The 15,361-nt window shown below is 41.5% G+C and overlaps 1 protein-coding gene across 9 annotated transcripts in view; it reads right to left on the minus strand.

Annotated features, from left to right (window-relative positions):
- The window catches only part of LOC111866484, an 86,963-nt gene that overhangs the window by 6,105 nt on the left and 65,497 nt on the right, over nucleotides 1–15,361 (minus strand). For 3 of the 9 annotated variants that reach the window (XR_002843158.2, XM_033752273.1, XM_023855467.2), the window contains exon 2: nucleotides 1,820–2,777. Coding sequence is in view for 8 of the 9 variants with exons in the window: in XM_033752273.1 (XP_033608164.1) it covers nucleotides 1,820–2,611 (792 nt within the window). In the remaining variant the exon portion in view is untranslated. Of the gene's footprint in view, nucleotides 1–66; nucleotides 2,778–6,430; nucleotides 6,573–9,558; nucleotides 9,931–11,839; nucleotides 11,923–15,361 lie in introns of those variants that run through there. The other 6 variants (XM_023855463.2, XM_023855464.2, XM_023855462.2 and 3 more) reach the window with 4 other exon arrangements.

Genomic DNA, 15,361 nt, shown 5'->3' on the forward strand with positions numbered 1-15,361 from the left:
TGTGGGACCCACAACGTCTCACAACCCTATGGGCCTTCACGGCCTGGTACAGGGAAAACTATCCTTTTTACAGTTACATATTTTATTATATAGACAATTAAATAGTTTACACGCCTACAGAACTAATAAACAATAATATCGTTCATCTCGGAACGCGGCGTTCAAGTAATTATATCTGTTTAAATTGTGATGAAGTGATCATCAGTCCAAGCTCCGCCTTGGATACATTAAGAACATCAGTTCACATACTTCTGCGTCTCCATGCTGATACGTATAACTGATCACTTGAATCTCTGCGAAACCGTACCACAACTGATCATACAATTAAAGCACTTCAAAGTTTCACAATCACTAAATAACAATATTATTGTTAGCGGCTCTTCTCTGACGAAATCCGATATTCATGGCCGATGAAGCGTGTTCTGATGCACTTTCATACAGAATCTCTCTTACCCCAGAACAAGGCGTCTACCCTCAGTCGATAATTCAATTAACCAGTTTCTGTTCGGAAACAACAGCCTTTTGGAAAGCTAAGCAGTCAGCACTATTGAATAATTTTCGCTAGGAAGAAAGGGCAACACTGTGTAAAATTAGTAGGAAAAGGGGTAAAGAGTTTTCCCCTTCACACTGAGATAACCCCGGTTTTGTTACAATCAGTAACATGAATTTGAACAACGGTCGGAATATAACCTGCAAATTACTCTCGAAATATGGGAGAAAAAAAAAACGCACTTATTTTCTTATGAAAACCTAAGCGGGACAGAGCCAAATTTGGTTTTGAGAAAAGCAAAAAAAAAAAAAAAAAGGAAGATCAGTGGCCATTATTTGGCAATTGGTAATCCTAGTGTTTTGGGTTCTGTATGCATCGTGCCCAATCCCTTGACCGACCCGCGTTGTCTTGGTATCCAGCCCTGTCTGGGGTCCTCATCAGATTGCGATGCATGGCAGATACTTGCATTTTCCCTCCACGCTGTTTTCACTTCCCACCACATTCAGTTAGACTAGAGTCGGACACTGTAGACGACACTGAGATATAATTTACAATGTTCATATAAAAAGTCATTCTTTAATGATGATCAAACATTACAGCTTTTTCTTTTTTTCATTTCTGTCTTAACAGAATTTATAGTTTACTCACTAGCTGCCGTAGTTCGAGAAAGCTAATGGTAAAGAACACCTATATGTTTCATATATACATGAGTATATGCTCATTGTCTTAATTTCGTCTACAGAAATTAATATCCCTAGAGGAAGTCTTCTCGTGAATCCATTCAATTTCTTGTATAGAACCCTAGAACACAAATTTCTAGTATACCAGAGGGCCGCGTCTCCGGCTTTTATGCGTATCCTGGTGGCTATAAGTGGTACCACTGTAGTCGTCGCGTAATAAAGGCATCCGAGCCCAAAATCGAATCAACATTGGTTGATGCCTTGTTGGGTCTAATCGCCATCCTGCAGGTAACCACCAATATGTCTGCCTTTGGTGAACGTCACTAGGTAACATAGGCCATGGCCTCGAATAATCAAAGTGTGTCTGTGAGAAATTTATAGCATGTCTCATATCATCAGCATAAACTGTGTTCGATAACACCACATTATTACCAGCAACAGAACTCTTTTCAGCTGGAAATCTCACAAACGTACTTGGTTTATATGTTGATGTGGACAGCGCGTTTGTTTTTGATTTATTTCTAACCTGAACACTCGTCTGCGATAAACATTCACTGGTCGTGTTCCTATTGTCTTTAGTATCAGTCGCACCAACTACAAATGGTTCTGCAATTATCGTAACTGTTTCAGTTGTTGCTTCTTTTCTCACCTTTTCGTCTACAGACACGTTCCTTCGACTTGTATTTCTTGATCGTCCATCTTCGGGACTCATGTTGCCAACTTCCTCTGATAACCCCATGGCTGAATCAGGTGCCTTAGTCGGCTCTGTTAACGTCTGGTCACTCTCTTCCGACAGGAGAACCGAGGTTGGTGTTGAAATGAACTGTTCCTCATCCATGTCCTCAAGAGAAGTTCCGTTCTTGCCAACATTCAGTACAGCTACGATAGTCTGTGACTCTTGTGTTTTATCTGTTTTATTGCTGTTCTTGGGTCTGCTGTCTTTCAAAACATCCGCCATTACAACAGCGACTTCTACTGATTCTTTTGTTACTTCTTCCGGTTCCGGTGGGATATCGATCGGTATTGACACCTGAAGAGGTCCTGTTGAACTGGAATCAGAGGCAGAATGATCCTCATGGCCACGATGAATCACAGGAGTTGCATACATTGCATTAAGTCTTTGCAGAAGGAAATCCAACTGTGCTGCATGGTTCAGTTGTACCAACTTAACACATCGACCCATTGAATCGGGCCTATATCCTTCGGCGCAGTCTGGAAGATGGGAAGTCCCAGAAAAAGCTGGTGCTATGAAGACGGATTTCGGTGTTATTCGTCTCTTCTTCACTTCCTCGTTGTGCGGTCTCGGTGTACCTGGGTCTACAAGCAACCAGGACTGCCAGCCGAGTCCTTGAGATGTGTCAACTGTGTTGATTGCCCTTCCGACACAACTCTTGTGGCAGAGTAGGGACAGGAGTAGTGTGAGGACCAGAAGTCTCAGCATGCTTATCGGCTACTGGCGATGTCCGCAAGACTGCCACTTCATTTCCGTCATGTCTTGTATCATAAATATCGGCATGCTTGTCGGCTACTGGCGATGTCAGCAAGATTGCCACATCACATCCGTCACGTCTTGTAGCTACTGCCATAGGACATCATGAGAATTTCAGCTGCAACAGAAAACAAAAGCTGCTTAAGTCTCATGTAGGCACATCAGTAGAACTTCTTGGTTCTGGTACAAAAGCATTCGGCCTTTGCGATGTTATGACACGTGACTGTGACAGAGAGGAAATGCAATGGCTCGAGAAAGTAATTTCTGGTACAAGAATATCCTATCAACATTCAGGAGAATATGACATTTTAATTTTCAATCGCTGACTGACCAAATAACCTGCGATTAATTATTACAAACGTTACTGATGCTTCAGTGTTTACAATTTTAACGTTAAAGTCATCAAAATGAACATAGTCAACAAATATGAGAAGTTCAAATACAAAGAAAACATAAAACAAAGAAGGTGACTGTCGATTTGGTATCATTCCTTTATTTCGTATTCTGGAGGTCCACGGTTTGAATCTATATCACGAGACCAAGAGCACTGATAGGGTTTCCGGGTTTCTCTCTTCCAAGAAAGTATATAAAATATATATATGAAAACGTTTGAAGATTTGCATTCTGTAATACGAGTATCAATGTGAGTTCCCCCAAAATAACCAAGTAAAGTCAACACACGTAGAGAAAGTTATAACAAAGAAGTAGCATTTAAATATTAGAATATATTAACCCTTTAAAGCACTCGCTTTAACGTACATAAACTCTGCATTATGTCCACCGAGTTTGTCTGTTTTATATTGTTCTCACAGGAATGACGATTTCCATAAACACCATTAACAGGTTGGTCTTTGTAGTGGAGATTTAATCTGTTTCCTGTGTGGTACACACTGAATTCTTACATCACTCACTCATGGAGCTGAGCCCTTTTTGAGAAGCCTCCAATTGTGCAGCTACTCAAGAACTTCCCAGCATTTTATTGGAACCCGAAGGTTCATTACCATGTTCACAAGAGTCCTCCACTTATCCCTATCTTAAGCCAGTTCGATTCAGTCCATACCATCCCATCCTATCTCTCTAAGATCCATTTTCATATTGTTCCCCCACCTATGTCTCGGTCTTCCTAGTGGTCTCTTTGCTACTGGCCTTCCCACCAATATCCTATATGTATTCCTCTTCTCCAAATTCGTGCTGTATGCCCTGCCCATCCCAACTTCCTTCACTTGATCTTTCTAAATATACTTGGCGAAGAGTATAAGCTATGAAGCTCCTCATTATGCAGTTTTCTCCAACCTCCTATCACTTCATCTCTCTTCAGTCCAAATATTCTCCTCAACATCCTGTTCTCAAACACCCTTAGTCTATATTTCTCCCTTAATGTCAAGAGACCAAATTTCACACCCACACAGAACCACGGGAAAAATTATAGTTTTGTATGTTCTAATTTATATATTTTTAGACATCAGAGGGGAAACAAAAGCTTCTGAACTGAATGGTAGCTTCAATATCCTCTTAATGTCCTTCTGTATCAGGTTTTTTAATTCTTTATAATCCTTCCAAAATATTTGACCTGTGCCACATTTTCAAAATATCTGTTAGCTATCTTTATGTTGAATTTTTATTTACAAAACATTCGGTCATTAATCTGTAGCGTAGTTGGTTGAGGCACTATGCTACAAGTCGGCAAGTCGCGGGTTCAAGTCCCGATGAGGTCACTGGATTTTTTTTTTCAATTGACCTAATCCTTCCAGCCGCACTATGACCCTGGGGTCGACTCGGCCTCTAACAGAAATGAGTACGACGAATTAATTAAATAATTTTCCTTGGGAATAAAGCGCGGCCGGCGCATAAGGGTGACAACCTTACCGCCATCTTTGAGCCGATTGTCTAGATAATGTGGGACTCTGTACGTCTCACAAGCCTATGGGCCTTCATGGCCTGTTACAGGGATCGCTTTACTTCGTAGTTTTTTACTGAATAAATAAGGTAACATATCAGAAGCAATCGCCATTATTTTGTGGTCACATCCATGAAATGAGGTGGGGTTGCATCCCTTGCATAGCTCACACAGAACTGGAAGCACGAAAGATAAAATTGGAATTAATTGTTTTCACTTTCGTCTACCTCGCTCATTTCGAACAATTATAACAATAATGAAAGCGACAGAGCCTTCTGCGTCTGCATGCGGCGTCTACCAACATCTGCTATTACTCACTAGAAAATACTGTTTTGTTGCTACATAATGCTCATTGTCATTAGATATAAGATAATGTTTTCGAAACGCATAGTAAACGTAACCAATTTTACGCGAGATATGAGGTTCCCATTACGGTGACTTTCGGTCTAGAAAACCGAAATTAATGGCCTTGGGATCCGTTGCGATGACCACGTGACACACTCTATCCGCTATATTTTGCCTGTGGTTCTGTATGGCGTGAAACTTGGTCTCTGACATTAAGGGAGGAACATAGACTGAGGGTGTCTGAGAACAGGGTGTTGAGAATATTTGGACCAAAGAGAGATGAAATCACAGGAAGTTGGAGAAAATTGCATAATGAGGAGCTTCATAACTTGTACTCTTCTCCAAGTATAATTATAATGATCAAGTCAAGGAGGATGAGGTGGGCAGGTCATGTAGCACGAATGGGGGAGACGAGGAATGCGTATAGGATATTGGTGGAAAAGCCAGAAGGAAAGAGACCACAGGGAAGACCAAGGCGTAGGTGGGTGGGCAATATTAGAATGGATCTTAGAGAGATAGGATGGGATGGTATGGATTGGATAGATCTGGGACCAGTGGAGAGCTCTCGTGAGCACGGTGATGAACCTTCGGGTTCCATATAATGCTGGGAATTTCTTGAGTAGCTTCAGAATTGGCGGCTCCTCCAGAAGGGCTCATGTCCATGGGTAAGTAAGTAAGTAATAAACTTCGCCGACAAGCGGCGGTCGCTCGGTGGGTATAGTTCGCTTGTGGACTACAGGCCACGGAGTTTGTTTTATGACGGTGACTACAAATATTACTGTACTTTTTGATGTGGTGTCTTGCAGTCTATTGAACCCACAAGGCCTTAATCTCCTTTTCTACAGTGCTCCATTCGCTCCAGCGTTACATGTAGCCTACACGTACGTGTTTCTTGCGTCCAGTCTACCTCCAGTGTTGAGGTTAACAGGAAATAGATCAGCGAATGTAAGCAACAAGAAAGCTTACGCAGTCGGTGATGTTCAGATACAACGGAAGCTGATCTCTGCCTTTTTACATATTATTTATATACAATGATTTAAATGAACGTATAATTGAGAGGTCATTGCTAAACTTTCTGTTCGGCTATCTGCGTGTTTCACCTCCGAAACTACTGAACGGAATTCGATGGAAGTTCGTATTGGTAGTCTACATTTAAACAGTGTTGGGTGAATTTCACCGTTGTCCGTACCGATCCGAAATACCCCATACTTTATATACTAAGCTGAAATCTAACTACATAAACATTCTAAAAATTGGCATAACAAATATCTGTTACAATGTGAATCACAGATCTCATTAACATATGTAACTTTTATTTGAATTTTTATTTCCATATAATTAAAATATAACGAGTAACAAGTAGAAATAGCATCAAATCGTACGCAGCTAAATTAGACGCATAACAACATACAGAGTGATTCTAAATTATTGTCGGAGTGTCCCTATATAGACCATGGAGACCCCTACAGTAATTTAGAATCACTCTGTACTAGTTTCAGTTTAAAAGGTAAAGTTGTTCCTGTGCTTACTTGATTAAGCAGCACATTATTTAAACGCAGGAGGGAGCGGAGGAATAACCCCAACATTCTTGATCTCTGACTTAGATGGAGGTGAATGATCAGCTTCACGCCCCGTCTGTAGTGGCGTAATTTGAGATATCCTGTAATTTTCCTGGAAGGAGTAAGAGTATAAGAGTATATCCGAGACTTCAGTATTTTTTTTATTGCTAGTGGAGTGGGACTAAGTCCCTTGCACTGCGGCCACTTCTAGCCTATTGTACCAGCCCCAGATGATAGGTGAGGGTGATTGTGGAGCAATTGGTGGAATGAAGATTGGCAGGGGAAACCGAAGTACTCGGAGAAAACCTGCCCCAGCACCACTTTGTCTACCACAAATCCCACTTGACCAGACCCGGGATCGAACCCGGGCCGCCGCGGTGGGAAGCCAGCGACTAACCGCTTGAGCTATGGCGCGGCCCGAGACTTCAGTAAGCCGAAAGATACACAGTTCTTTCTCAGGTACCAGATATGAAGAAAAAAATTTCCTAGACTTGCAGACACGTTATTATCAACGTTCCGGTAAAAATAAAATACTAGTAGAGACGGCTGAGGCAGATACTTTTAGATGGAAAATTCCACGGTTTGGTGTGCATAAGACATCTTGCCAACACCAGATGTTGCAATCTGCCGCCATTAAGGGTGCTAGAAATAACATACTGACGCACGGCGTGTCACGCCACTTCCTCTCAGAGGAACTTTTAAAGAGGAGTGTTCTTGCCGCTTAGCATACAAGGAGGCCATATTGTTGTTTCTGGAAGAGAAATTAACGATTTACGGTATAAACATTGACAAGGCACTGTGTGAGACAAATGAAAAGCGTAGCGCACGAAACTCAGAACCTCCCACCTTCTACAACGGACCGCCTCAGCCTCACCTGATTTGAATAAAAATGCTTCCCCACAACCTATAAAAATGACTTAAATACTTGTATGATTTAGAAATTTGAAAATATGATATAAATTACTTGTAACTATCTCTAAGAGGTACTTTTTATTGAATTACATGTGCATAATTTAATGTGACCCTTTCGTATTAATACATATGAGTATATTGTGGTGTATATAACCGTTGCTAAGTGGTGACTTTGTAAACAACGACCAGTACTGGGCAACAGCTCGGTAAACACGGCTAGGCAGCAGATTCTTAATAATGCAGCAGGTGTCTGGTCCGTGCCGAGATGTTATAAGCAAGGTGCGAAGTAAGTTGATATTTCAGTTCTGTACGGGAGGCTGTGAAGGAAAGAATTAGTTGCAAGACTGCTCAGTTGAAAGTCTGGCTGTGAAGAGAAGACTATGTGTGATATTTCGGGTGTGAAATTCAGTGAGACTGTTATACTTCCTGTATTAAAATCCGTTGTCAGGAAACGACTAGTGGAGACTAACAGACATAGGGTACTAGTATGTGTAACCGTGAACTGTGAATTGTAGAAGTCAGTGGTGGAACTGTAATTGTTCGTAGTTCCGAGTCTTGTGTATAAGTGGCCACTAAATCCATTCACTATTCCAAACCCCGTTTATGGGCACACATACTACACGTGACAATATGATAATTAGACGATCAGTATTTTTGGGGAACCCCGGATGAAATCTTCACGGCCTCCTAAACGGGCGCGTTTCCTACTTAGTAGAACATCTAAATTTCTATCACTGTACTACACTGAGGTTCTCATAGCAGTGGCTTGGATCTGTGTCCCTGCATTCAAACTATATGGTGGCATATTTGCTCAAAGCAAGAACTATGGCGCTAACGAAAGAGCCGTTGCTAGCGAACGGCTCTGAAACAACATTCGTTTCTAGGAAACCACTCGGTAAACATTCCCGCGGCATGCAACAATAGAGGTACTGTTGGAAACGGTGTCTTCTACTCGGTCCGTGCAAAGGGGCTATAAGGAAGACAGTTTGGGCAACCGAGTCAGTTCTCTACGGTAGCCTGTGAGCAAAAGATGCAGTTGGAAGTGAGCCGCCGTTCAGATAGGACCAGAGCATTTGGAGCTGAAGAATCTCCACTGTTAGAAGCCGTTATCAGGGAACGCCTGGTGAAGACACGGCAGACTGGAAAAGACTCTGCGGGTGCTGTGGTGATTTGTGAATTTGGAAATTAGCGTTTGTTGATGAAGGAAATAGTCCCTGCGCTTCGTTCGGGTTCTGAATCCAGGCCGTTCATTCCGGAGCATGAGCTTTACTTATTTAGCTGAATCACACCAAGACGGGAGTACAGTACTACCGAAACGTCGTATATGTTAAATATTCTTAGAAAATGGACAATGTCTGACAAAATGTTTTTTTAATCGTCGCGATATTTTCTTTTAGCGAGAATATCATTGTGTGATAGTATTTTACAAGCCGGAAGGTGGTGGGTTCGATTCCCGACGAGGTCACTGAATTTTTCAATTTACCTAACCCTTCCAGGCGCACTATGGCCCTGGGGTCGACTCAGCCTCTAACAGAAATGAGTACCAGGAATATTCCTGGGCGTAAAGGGCAGCCCGCGCGTAAGGCTGACAACCTCACCTCCATCTGTGAGCCGATTGTCTAAAAAATGTGGGAGCCTCGTCCTCTCACAACCCTATGGGCCATCATGGCTTTTTACAGGGATAGCTTTACTTTTTTAACTTTAAGGTATAACAATAAAATAAGAGGTTCTGGGAAGAACTAATCGCTTACGTTCATCTAGCAACGAGAGAGAGATACACAGACAGTCTGGAGGTCGCATAAACAAATTTTAGGAAAGTCGGCTAAAACAGATTGTGACGTAGGTGACTATGGAGATTATTGTCTTCTGGGATGTGGTGCCTTGTAGTCTGTTAAATCCTTATAATATTTTTATTTCCCCCCCCCCCAATGGCTCTCCAGTTCATTCAGGGCCCTGGCCTCATCTTCAGTTCCGTAATCATTTCACAGATGGTAGCACCCTTCGACGAGCGATCAGCCAGTCGCAAGGCCGCTATCTAAACACAGGACACCCCAAATACAGAATAAACGCATACACACACCAAACATCCATGCCTTGGGTGGGATTCGAACCCACGATCCCAGCATCCTAGCTGTTGAAGAGAATTCATGCGTTAGACCGCGCGGCTACTGTGACCTTCTGCTTACCATAAACATCAATCAGATTACTCGATGTCACAGCCTGGAAGGAAGGCATCTTCATATCAGCATCTGGCTAGATTTTCAATGTAGATTCTGCTGTATTCTTGAATTTCGATGTCTACACTTACAAGTTGCCTTCCGATCTAGGGCAGCGAGGATCAGCTGCTGTCCTTCACTGGAGGATAGTTAGATGCTTAGAGCCGGTATTCACTGCATGAAGCAGAACGATTAGAAAAAATTCCAAGGAATAGCGGAGAAGAGCTGGTGATGACGAGTGTACGGGTAGCCATCTTCTGAAACTCGTGTCAGGATACGGAGCAAATCAATCAGCGAATTAGGAGAAGCAGAAGTATCAGCATTCTTAAAAATGCATCTGATCTGAAATGAGTACCGGCCAATGAAAGACGTGATGCAAAAATGGTTAAAGGAAAGCAGCCCCCCTCCACCAAAATGTATTTTGATGAAATTAGGAATCTTAGGCGCCCCATACATGTACCGAGTCTGGCTCGCTAGTCCGGCTCGGCGAGCCGGGCTCGGATTAATTTCACCACACGCATGAGATGTGGCGACCCACACACGGACGAGTTTGGCTCATTGGAACCTGAGCCGAGTCGGACTCGCGAGCCAGGCTCGTACGTGTATGGGCCCCTTAACGGCCAGTTGGACTACATCTACTGAAAATCTGGAAAGAAAAATAGGACGTCTAACGTAAAAAGGCAAAAAAACCGTAAAGCTACCCGTGTAAGAGACCATGGATGCCCATAGGGTTGTGAGACGTCGAGGATCCCGCATTTTCTCTAGACAATCGACTCACAGATGACGAAGAGGTTCTCATTACGCGCCTGCCGCACTTTACCCCCCAGGAAGATTATTGGTACTCATTTCTGTTAAGAGGCTGAGTCGACTCCAGGACTATAGTGTGCCTGGAAGGATTATGTAATTAAAAAAATCCACCTCATTGGGACTCGAACCCGTGACTTTCCGGCTTGTAGCATAGTGTCTCAACCAAGTACGCTACCGCGTGCCCCACTAATATGTGATTATTTTGTCGAAACTTACATTGAAACTGACTTTTTGACGCAGGAATTCTAACCACTAAGCTGCTGCGTTCTGTCCATCAGAACCGTTCCAAACGTTTCTGTAAGGGGAAACATCCGAATCCTACCGGATTTTGAACTCCGGCCGTCCAGCTTACAGTCCACATTTATCCTGGGGTATGTTTACATCGGTTTACTTTGGCCAGACGTTCAGATAACGAACTTAGTTTGTGTAAGGCAGTACTGCGTCTACATCATACTGGCTGAACTTTGTTGTTGGCAAATAAGATCATTCATCTTAGGTCAACAAAATGTAACACGTGATACAAATCTTACATAAGAATCACCATTCAACATTCTAGTAAAGTTTTTAGTATCTCAATTAGCGACACTAACCTCCCTAAATTATACAACACAAATACCAAATATTCTTACATCATACCGAGAAATATTTTAATACATAAAGTTTTTTTAAATATCAAATAGTGGATTTAGGATCAGCTAATTATTAAATTAGGTTTAACCTAATGTTATGTATACGACTTTATAACATGTACGATTTGTATTCTTATTTTATTATTAATTTGAAACAAAGTCTAGTCTAAGTTTAGTCCGGATTGTTATTGTAACAGTATGTGACAACCTTGCCGCACCAGAGGATGGTCCATTTGAGGTCGAAACATGTAATGCGTACTATATAAATAAATAAATAAATAAATAATAAAATACTGTTTCAAGGACGGTATAAATTATAAATATTCACACAAATGAGCAGTAGAAGTCTAAGTGTAACTAGTTTAAAAGCAGTAAGTAAAAGTTTTGCTTTTATATGTTTCGGCCACTACTGGTCATCAGCAGAAGGCATAGTCAATACTGCACTCTTCGTATGATGTATGAACATCTTGCCCCTTTAATATAATTAAGATACTAGTTTCAGTTGGACTTGTAAGAGGTGCAAAATGTCTTTTATCCATATTTCTAAAACATCTACAAATCATACCAGATAAACATTTCAAGTCTCCTGCTGGAGTAAGGTACAGCTTTGATTTCAGCTTCAGACATGAAATTTCAGCAACAATATTTTGTGGACTCCACCCATGCCAAACTTCATAAAAATCTGTTGAGTAATTTTCGAGATTAAATATATGGGAGAACATGTCCTCTCCATTAGGTGTTATTTTATGTACTGAGTGCAAATGACATAGAAAAAGCATGTAGTTTATTAACTTCGTGGAAATTATTCTATTCACCTGTTCCACTATCCAAATCAGTTGAAACAGAACAGTTTCTGCTGGCAGAATGATTGGTCAACACAGCATCACAGCATCACAGTCATACAACACAATAAACGAGAGAACTGGTTCAAAAACAAAAACACAGACCAGTCTCACTCCAGCTGCCAACAACCGCAGTGTATTATGGGGAAAGTGCAGACGTCTAGCTGTTTCTGTACAAGTGGGTCACCGCGCTCTGAGGAACAAGGGAATATGGGGATTTACAACAAACGAAACATTGCAGAAGAAATGAATAAAGAAAGATTCGATTAAAGAATGAAAGAGAATGTAAGATCAAAAGAAGGAGAATGAAGAATGGAAGGAATAAAATTATAGAAATGAATCATGGAAGAAAAAGGAGAGTAAATAAGGAAGGACAGGACAAATAAGGATATCAAATGATGAAAAAAGGAAGACAGGAAAACTGAAATAAAGAAAATCGGAATTGAGGAGAGAATGGAAAGAAAAATAAAGGAAGAATGGAAGAGTGGAATGACGATAAAGAAGGACAGAAAGAAGGTAGCATAGAAGCAACAGAGAGAAAATGACAATGGAAGAAAGAAAAAAAATTAAAATGAAATAAAGGAAGGGAGAAATAAAAAAGGCAAAATGGGAGAAAGGAAGAATTACAGGACGGAAGGAAACAGCAAAGAAAGAAGAAAAAATCACTGGAATAACAAAAACATAAAAAAAATCAAGTTTCCAGTGGAAGTTCTGAGGGTGTGAACTGATATCAACTGGCCCAAGATATGACCCCACTGTCACGAAGCTTCGGACTTCACTCGAACAGGACATTTATTGAACAGCTTAAGGAAAATGTGCTCCATAAATTTAACTGATTTGTTTATGACATCACTCTCAAATTCTGAGAGAAATAAAGGGCACAATCTTCTGTGATGTGGCGCCGTGTATTCCAGCAGAATTTCACCGATGTTTCGAAAGAAGAGACTGCCTCGATCTTCGACTACACGGAGTGACATCTCAGAAGATACGGTTTACAGAGGAACCTCTACAATAGTCTCAAATGCTACATATACGTTACTGTTCACAATAAAATGTTTTCGCTAGGAACAAGTGCACACGCATCATAATTACTCACACGGCTTGCATTGTGTTTTCATACAACAGCAAGTCTTACGACATTGAATTACCGTACCGGATGCAGATCACGTTACAATTGCAAGGGCTGGGAGTTTGGAACACAGCACGTGTGAGGTAGTTACAATGGTCGACCACAGAAACGAAAGCAAGCGACATTCGAGAATCGATCAGTCGAGATACGACCAACTCATCAGTTCGCCTGGAATACACTAGCACTTCCCCATAAGTCGACCGCTCGATCACAACCTATTCGACCGAAAGCAGTGGTCGAACAAGCATAAACGAAACTTCCACAAAGTACTAAATCACGCGGATGAATATCAACACCGACCCGTTAGTTTCAGTTGCTCAGCAACAGAAATCTTCTCTCCGCGCAACTGATAATTCCCGTTCAGTAACCCAGCTTGAAGATTTTTCGATGGTTCAAAGGCCAAAAACCCAGTAATTCTGACTTCCCATGTGTTCAAAGTCGCGTCGGTAGTACGAGTATAAAGCTGATGCGTCTGTCTACATTTTATGTACTGATAAACTATTGAAGGAGTCTGAAAGAAGATTTAATGACTCTGAGGGCATGGAGGTCACTGCGTCTTTCGTTTCTAAGCAGCTTCAAGAGAGGGATATAAGACACAGTGCTGAACTTACTGTCTCAGTGTTCAAGGAAAATATGAGAGAAACAGAACATAATATTATTAATTTGCAAACCGGCTAATCACTGAAGGGCAGCAACTCTTGGAATGCACTGCAGTCTGCATAGTATCCTATTCTAAGGCGTGTGTGATTAAATGTTAATGCATGTTTGGGCCATATTTACTTGAACAAATCAGGTATTTCAACAGTAATTAAAGAACAGATCATTAACTTATACATATATACATCACTGTACAACAGTGACTATTATCGAAAACACTTTTAATTCAAGTGGGAAGTGTTTCGCCAGAATTCCAGGGAAGATGTCTATCTTCAGAGATACCGGCTGGAACACTCGGAAAATTTAACTCTCCGGAAACACACGCGTTCAGCCTATCTCGGACCTCCTGTTTGTTTGTTTGTTTGTTTGTTTGTTTGCTTGTTTGTTTTTCTCCTAATACTGTGACAAATATGACCATTGCTAGGCAACGACTCAGCATACAATTACACGTTTCAGCGAACAAGCAACAATAGGAGCTGTGTTCTCTGTCGGCCATGCTGCAACTAGTTGCTAGGTTACATAACAATTCTGACAATAATGTTTTATATGTGGTCCGCGCCATGCCCAGTGCTAGGCAATGGAGGTGTAAAGACGCATCCATGATAGAAGAATACAAGAACGAGAACAAAGCACGGTCTATTGATTTGTGTAGTGGGTAGACTAGCGATAGCGCTATAAGTGATTGTGATTAAGAGACACTGTAAATGAAGGTGTTAATAAATCCAATTCTGAACCCGTTATTGTTCGTCACGGAAGCCCGGACACATGACACTGTTGTAATCATTAGGCTTCAGTAAACCAGGCCGAACCCAAGTGATAACCTTAAATTTGATTACTGCCGTGAATCTGTGACAGTATTAGGGCAATTAATAATAAAGTTCTTAGAGAACTGTGGATCTATGTTGTTTGTGTGTGAATGGTTCTGCACCTGAGTGCGCCCCTATCTTCTAAGTCGCGGGCAGTCAGCACGACCCGAGAGGAATCACGTCTCTTCCTGAGCTAGGAACTGCGAGAACAGCTACAATACTTACACATTTTACACTTATGTACTTTCTGAACTTCTTGCTGCTCTCATACAAACCAAATTTTGCAGAAGGAGCCGGCACAACAAAAAGGGTTTGGGAGGCCTGTTTTAGAGAATGAGTCCACAATCACAAATTTGGGTTATTTTGTCGTAAGTATAAATCGCAAATGCCTTAGATTTAACCGGGAACAATCCTCAACCGCTAATAATCAACTAGCTTCAAGGAGGAGAATTGTTCTTGGCAACTTGACCACGGCGTCTAAGCCTTAGATGATCAAGAAATTCATTTTCTTTTTTAATGAAATCCGAAGGTTAATTACAGTGTTCACAAAAGCCAGCCACTAGACACTATCCGAGCCAGCTGAATACAAACCCATGCACTCACATCCTGTTTCTTTAAGACTAACTGTAATATATTACGCCTTGAGTCGCCAAGACGGACTGATTGGCGGTAAACTGCCAGTCGTGAAGTAACACTGACTCTGACTCTGACTCTGACTCTGACTCGGAGAGTTATCCATATCTAGAATTCGAGAGACTAGAGACCAGTCCGACAACCAGGAAAGTGAGATTCCTCATAGAGATTAGTCAAACAGGCGTCGTTAAGAAATTTAATGTGTGAACTGTATTATCAAATGTAACTCTAACAGAAAAGCCGATAAATCCAATCACCAAATCCAGAAAC

Source organism: Cryptotermes secundus, unplaced genomic scaffold (genome assembly GCF_002891405.2).
Source record: "Cryptotermes secundus unplaced genomic scaffold, Csec_1.0 scaffold375, whole genome shotgun sequence".
Taxonomy (NCBI): domain Eukaryota; kingdom Metazoa; phylum Arthropoda; class Insecta; order Blattodea; family Kalotermitidae; genus Cryptotermes; species Cryptotermes secundus.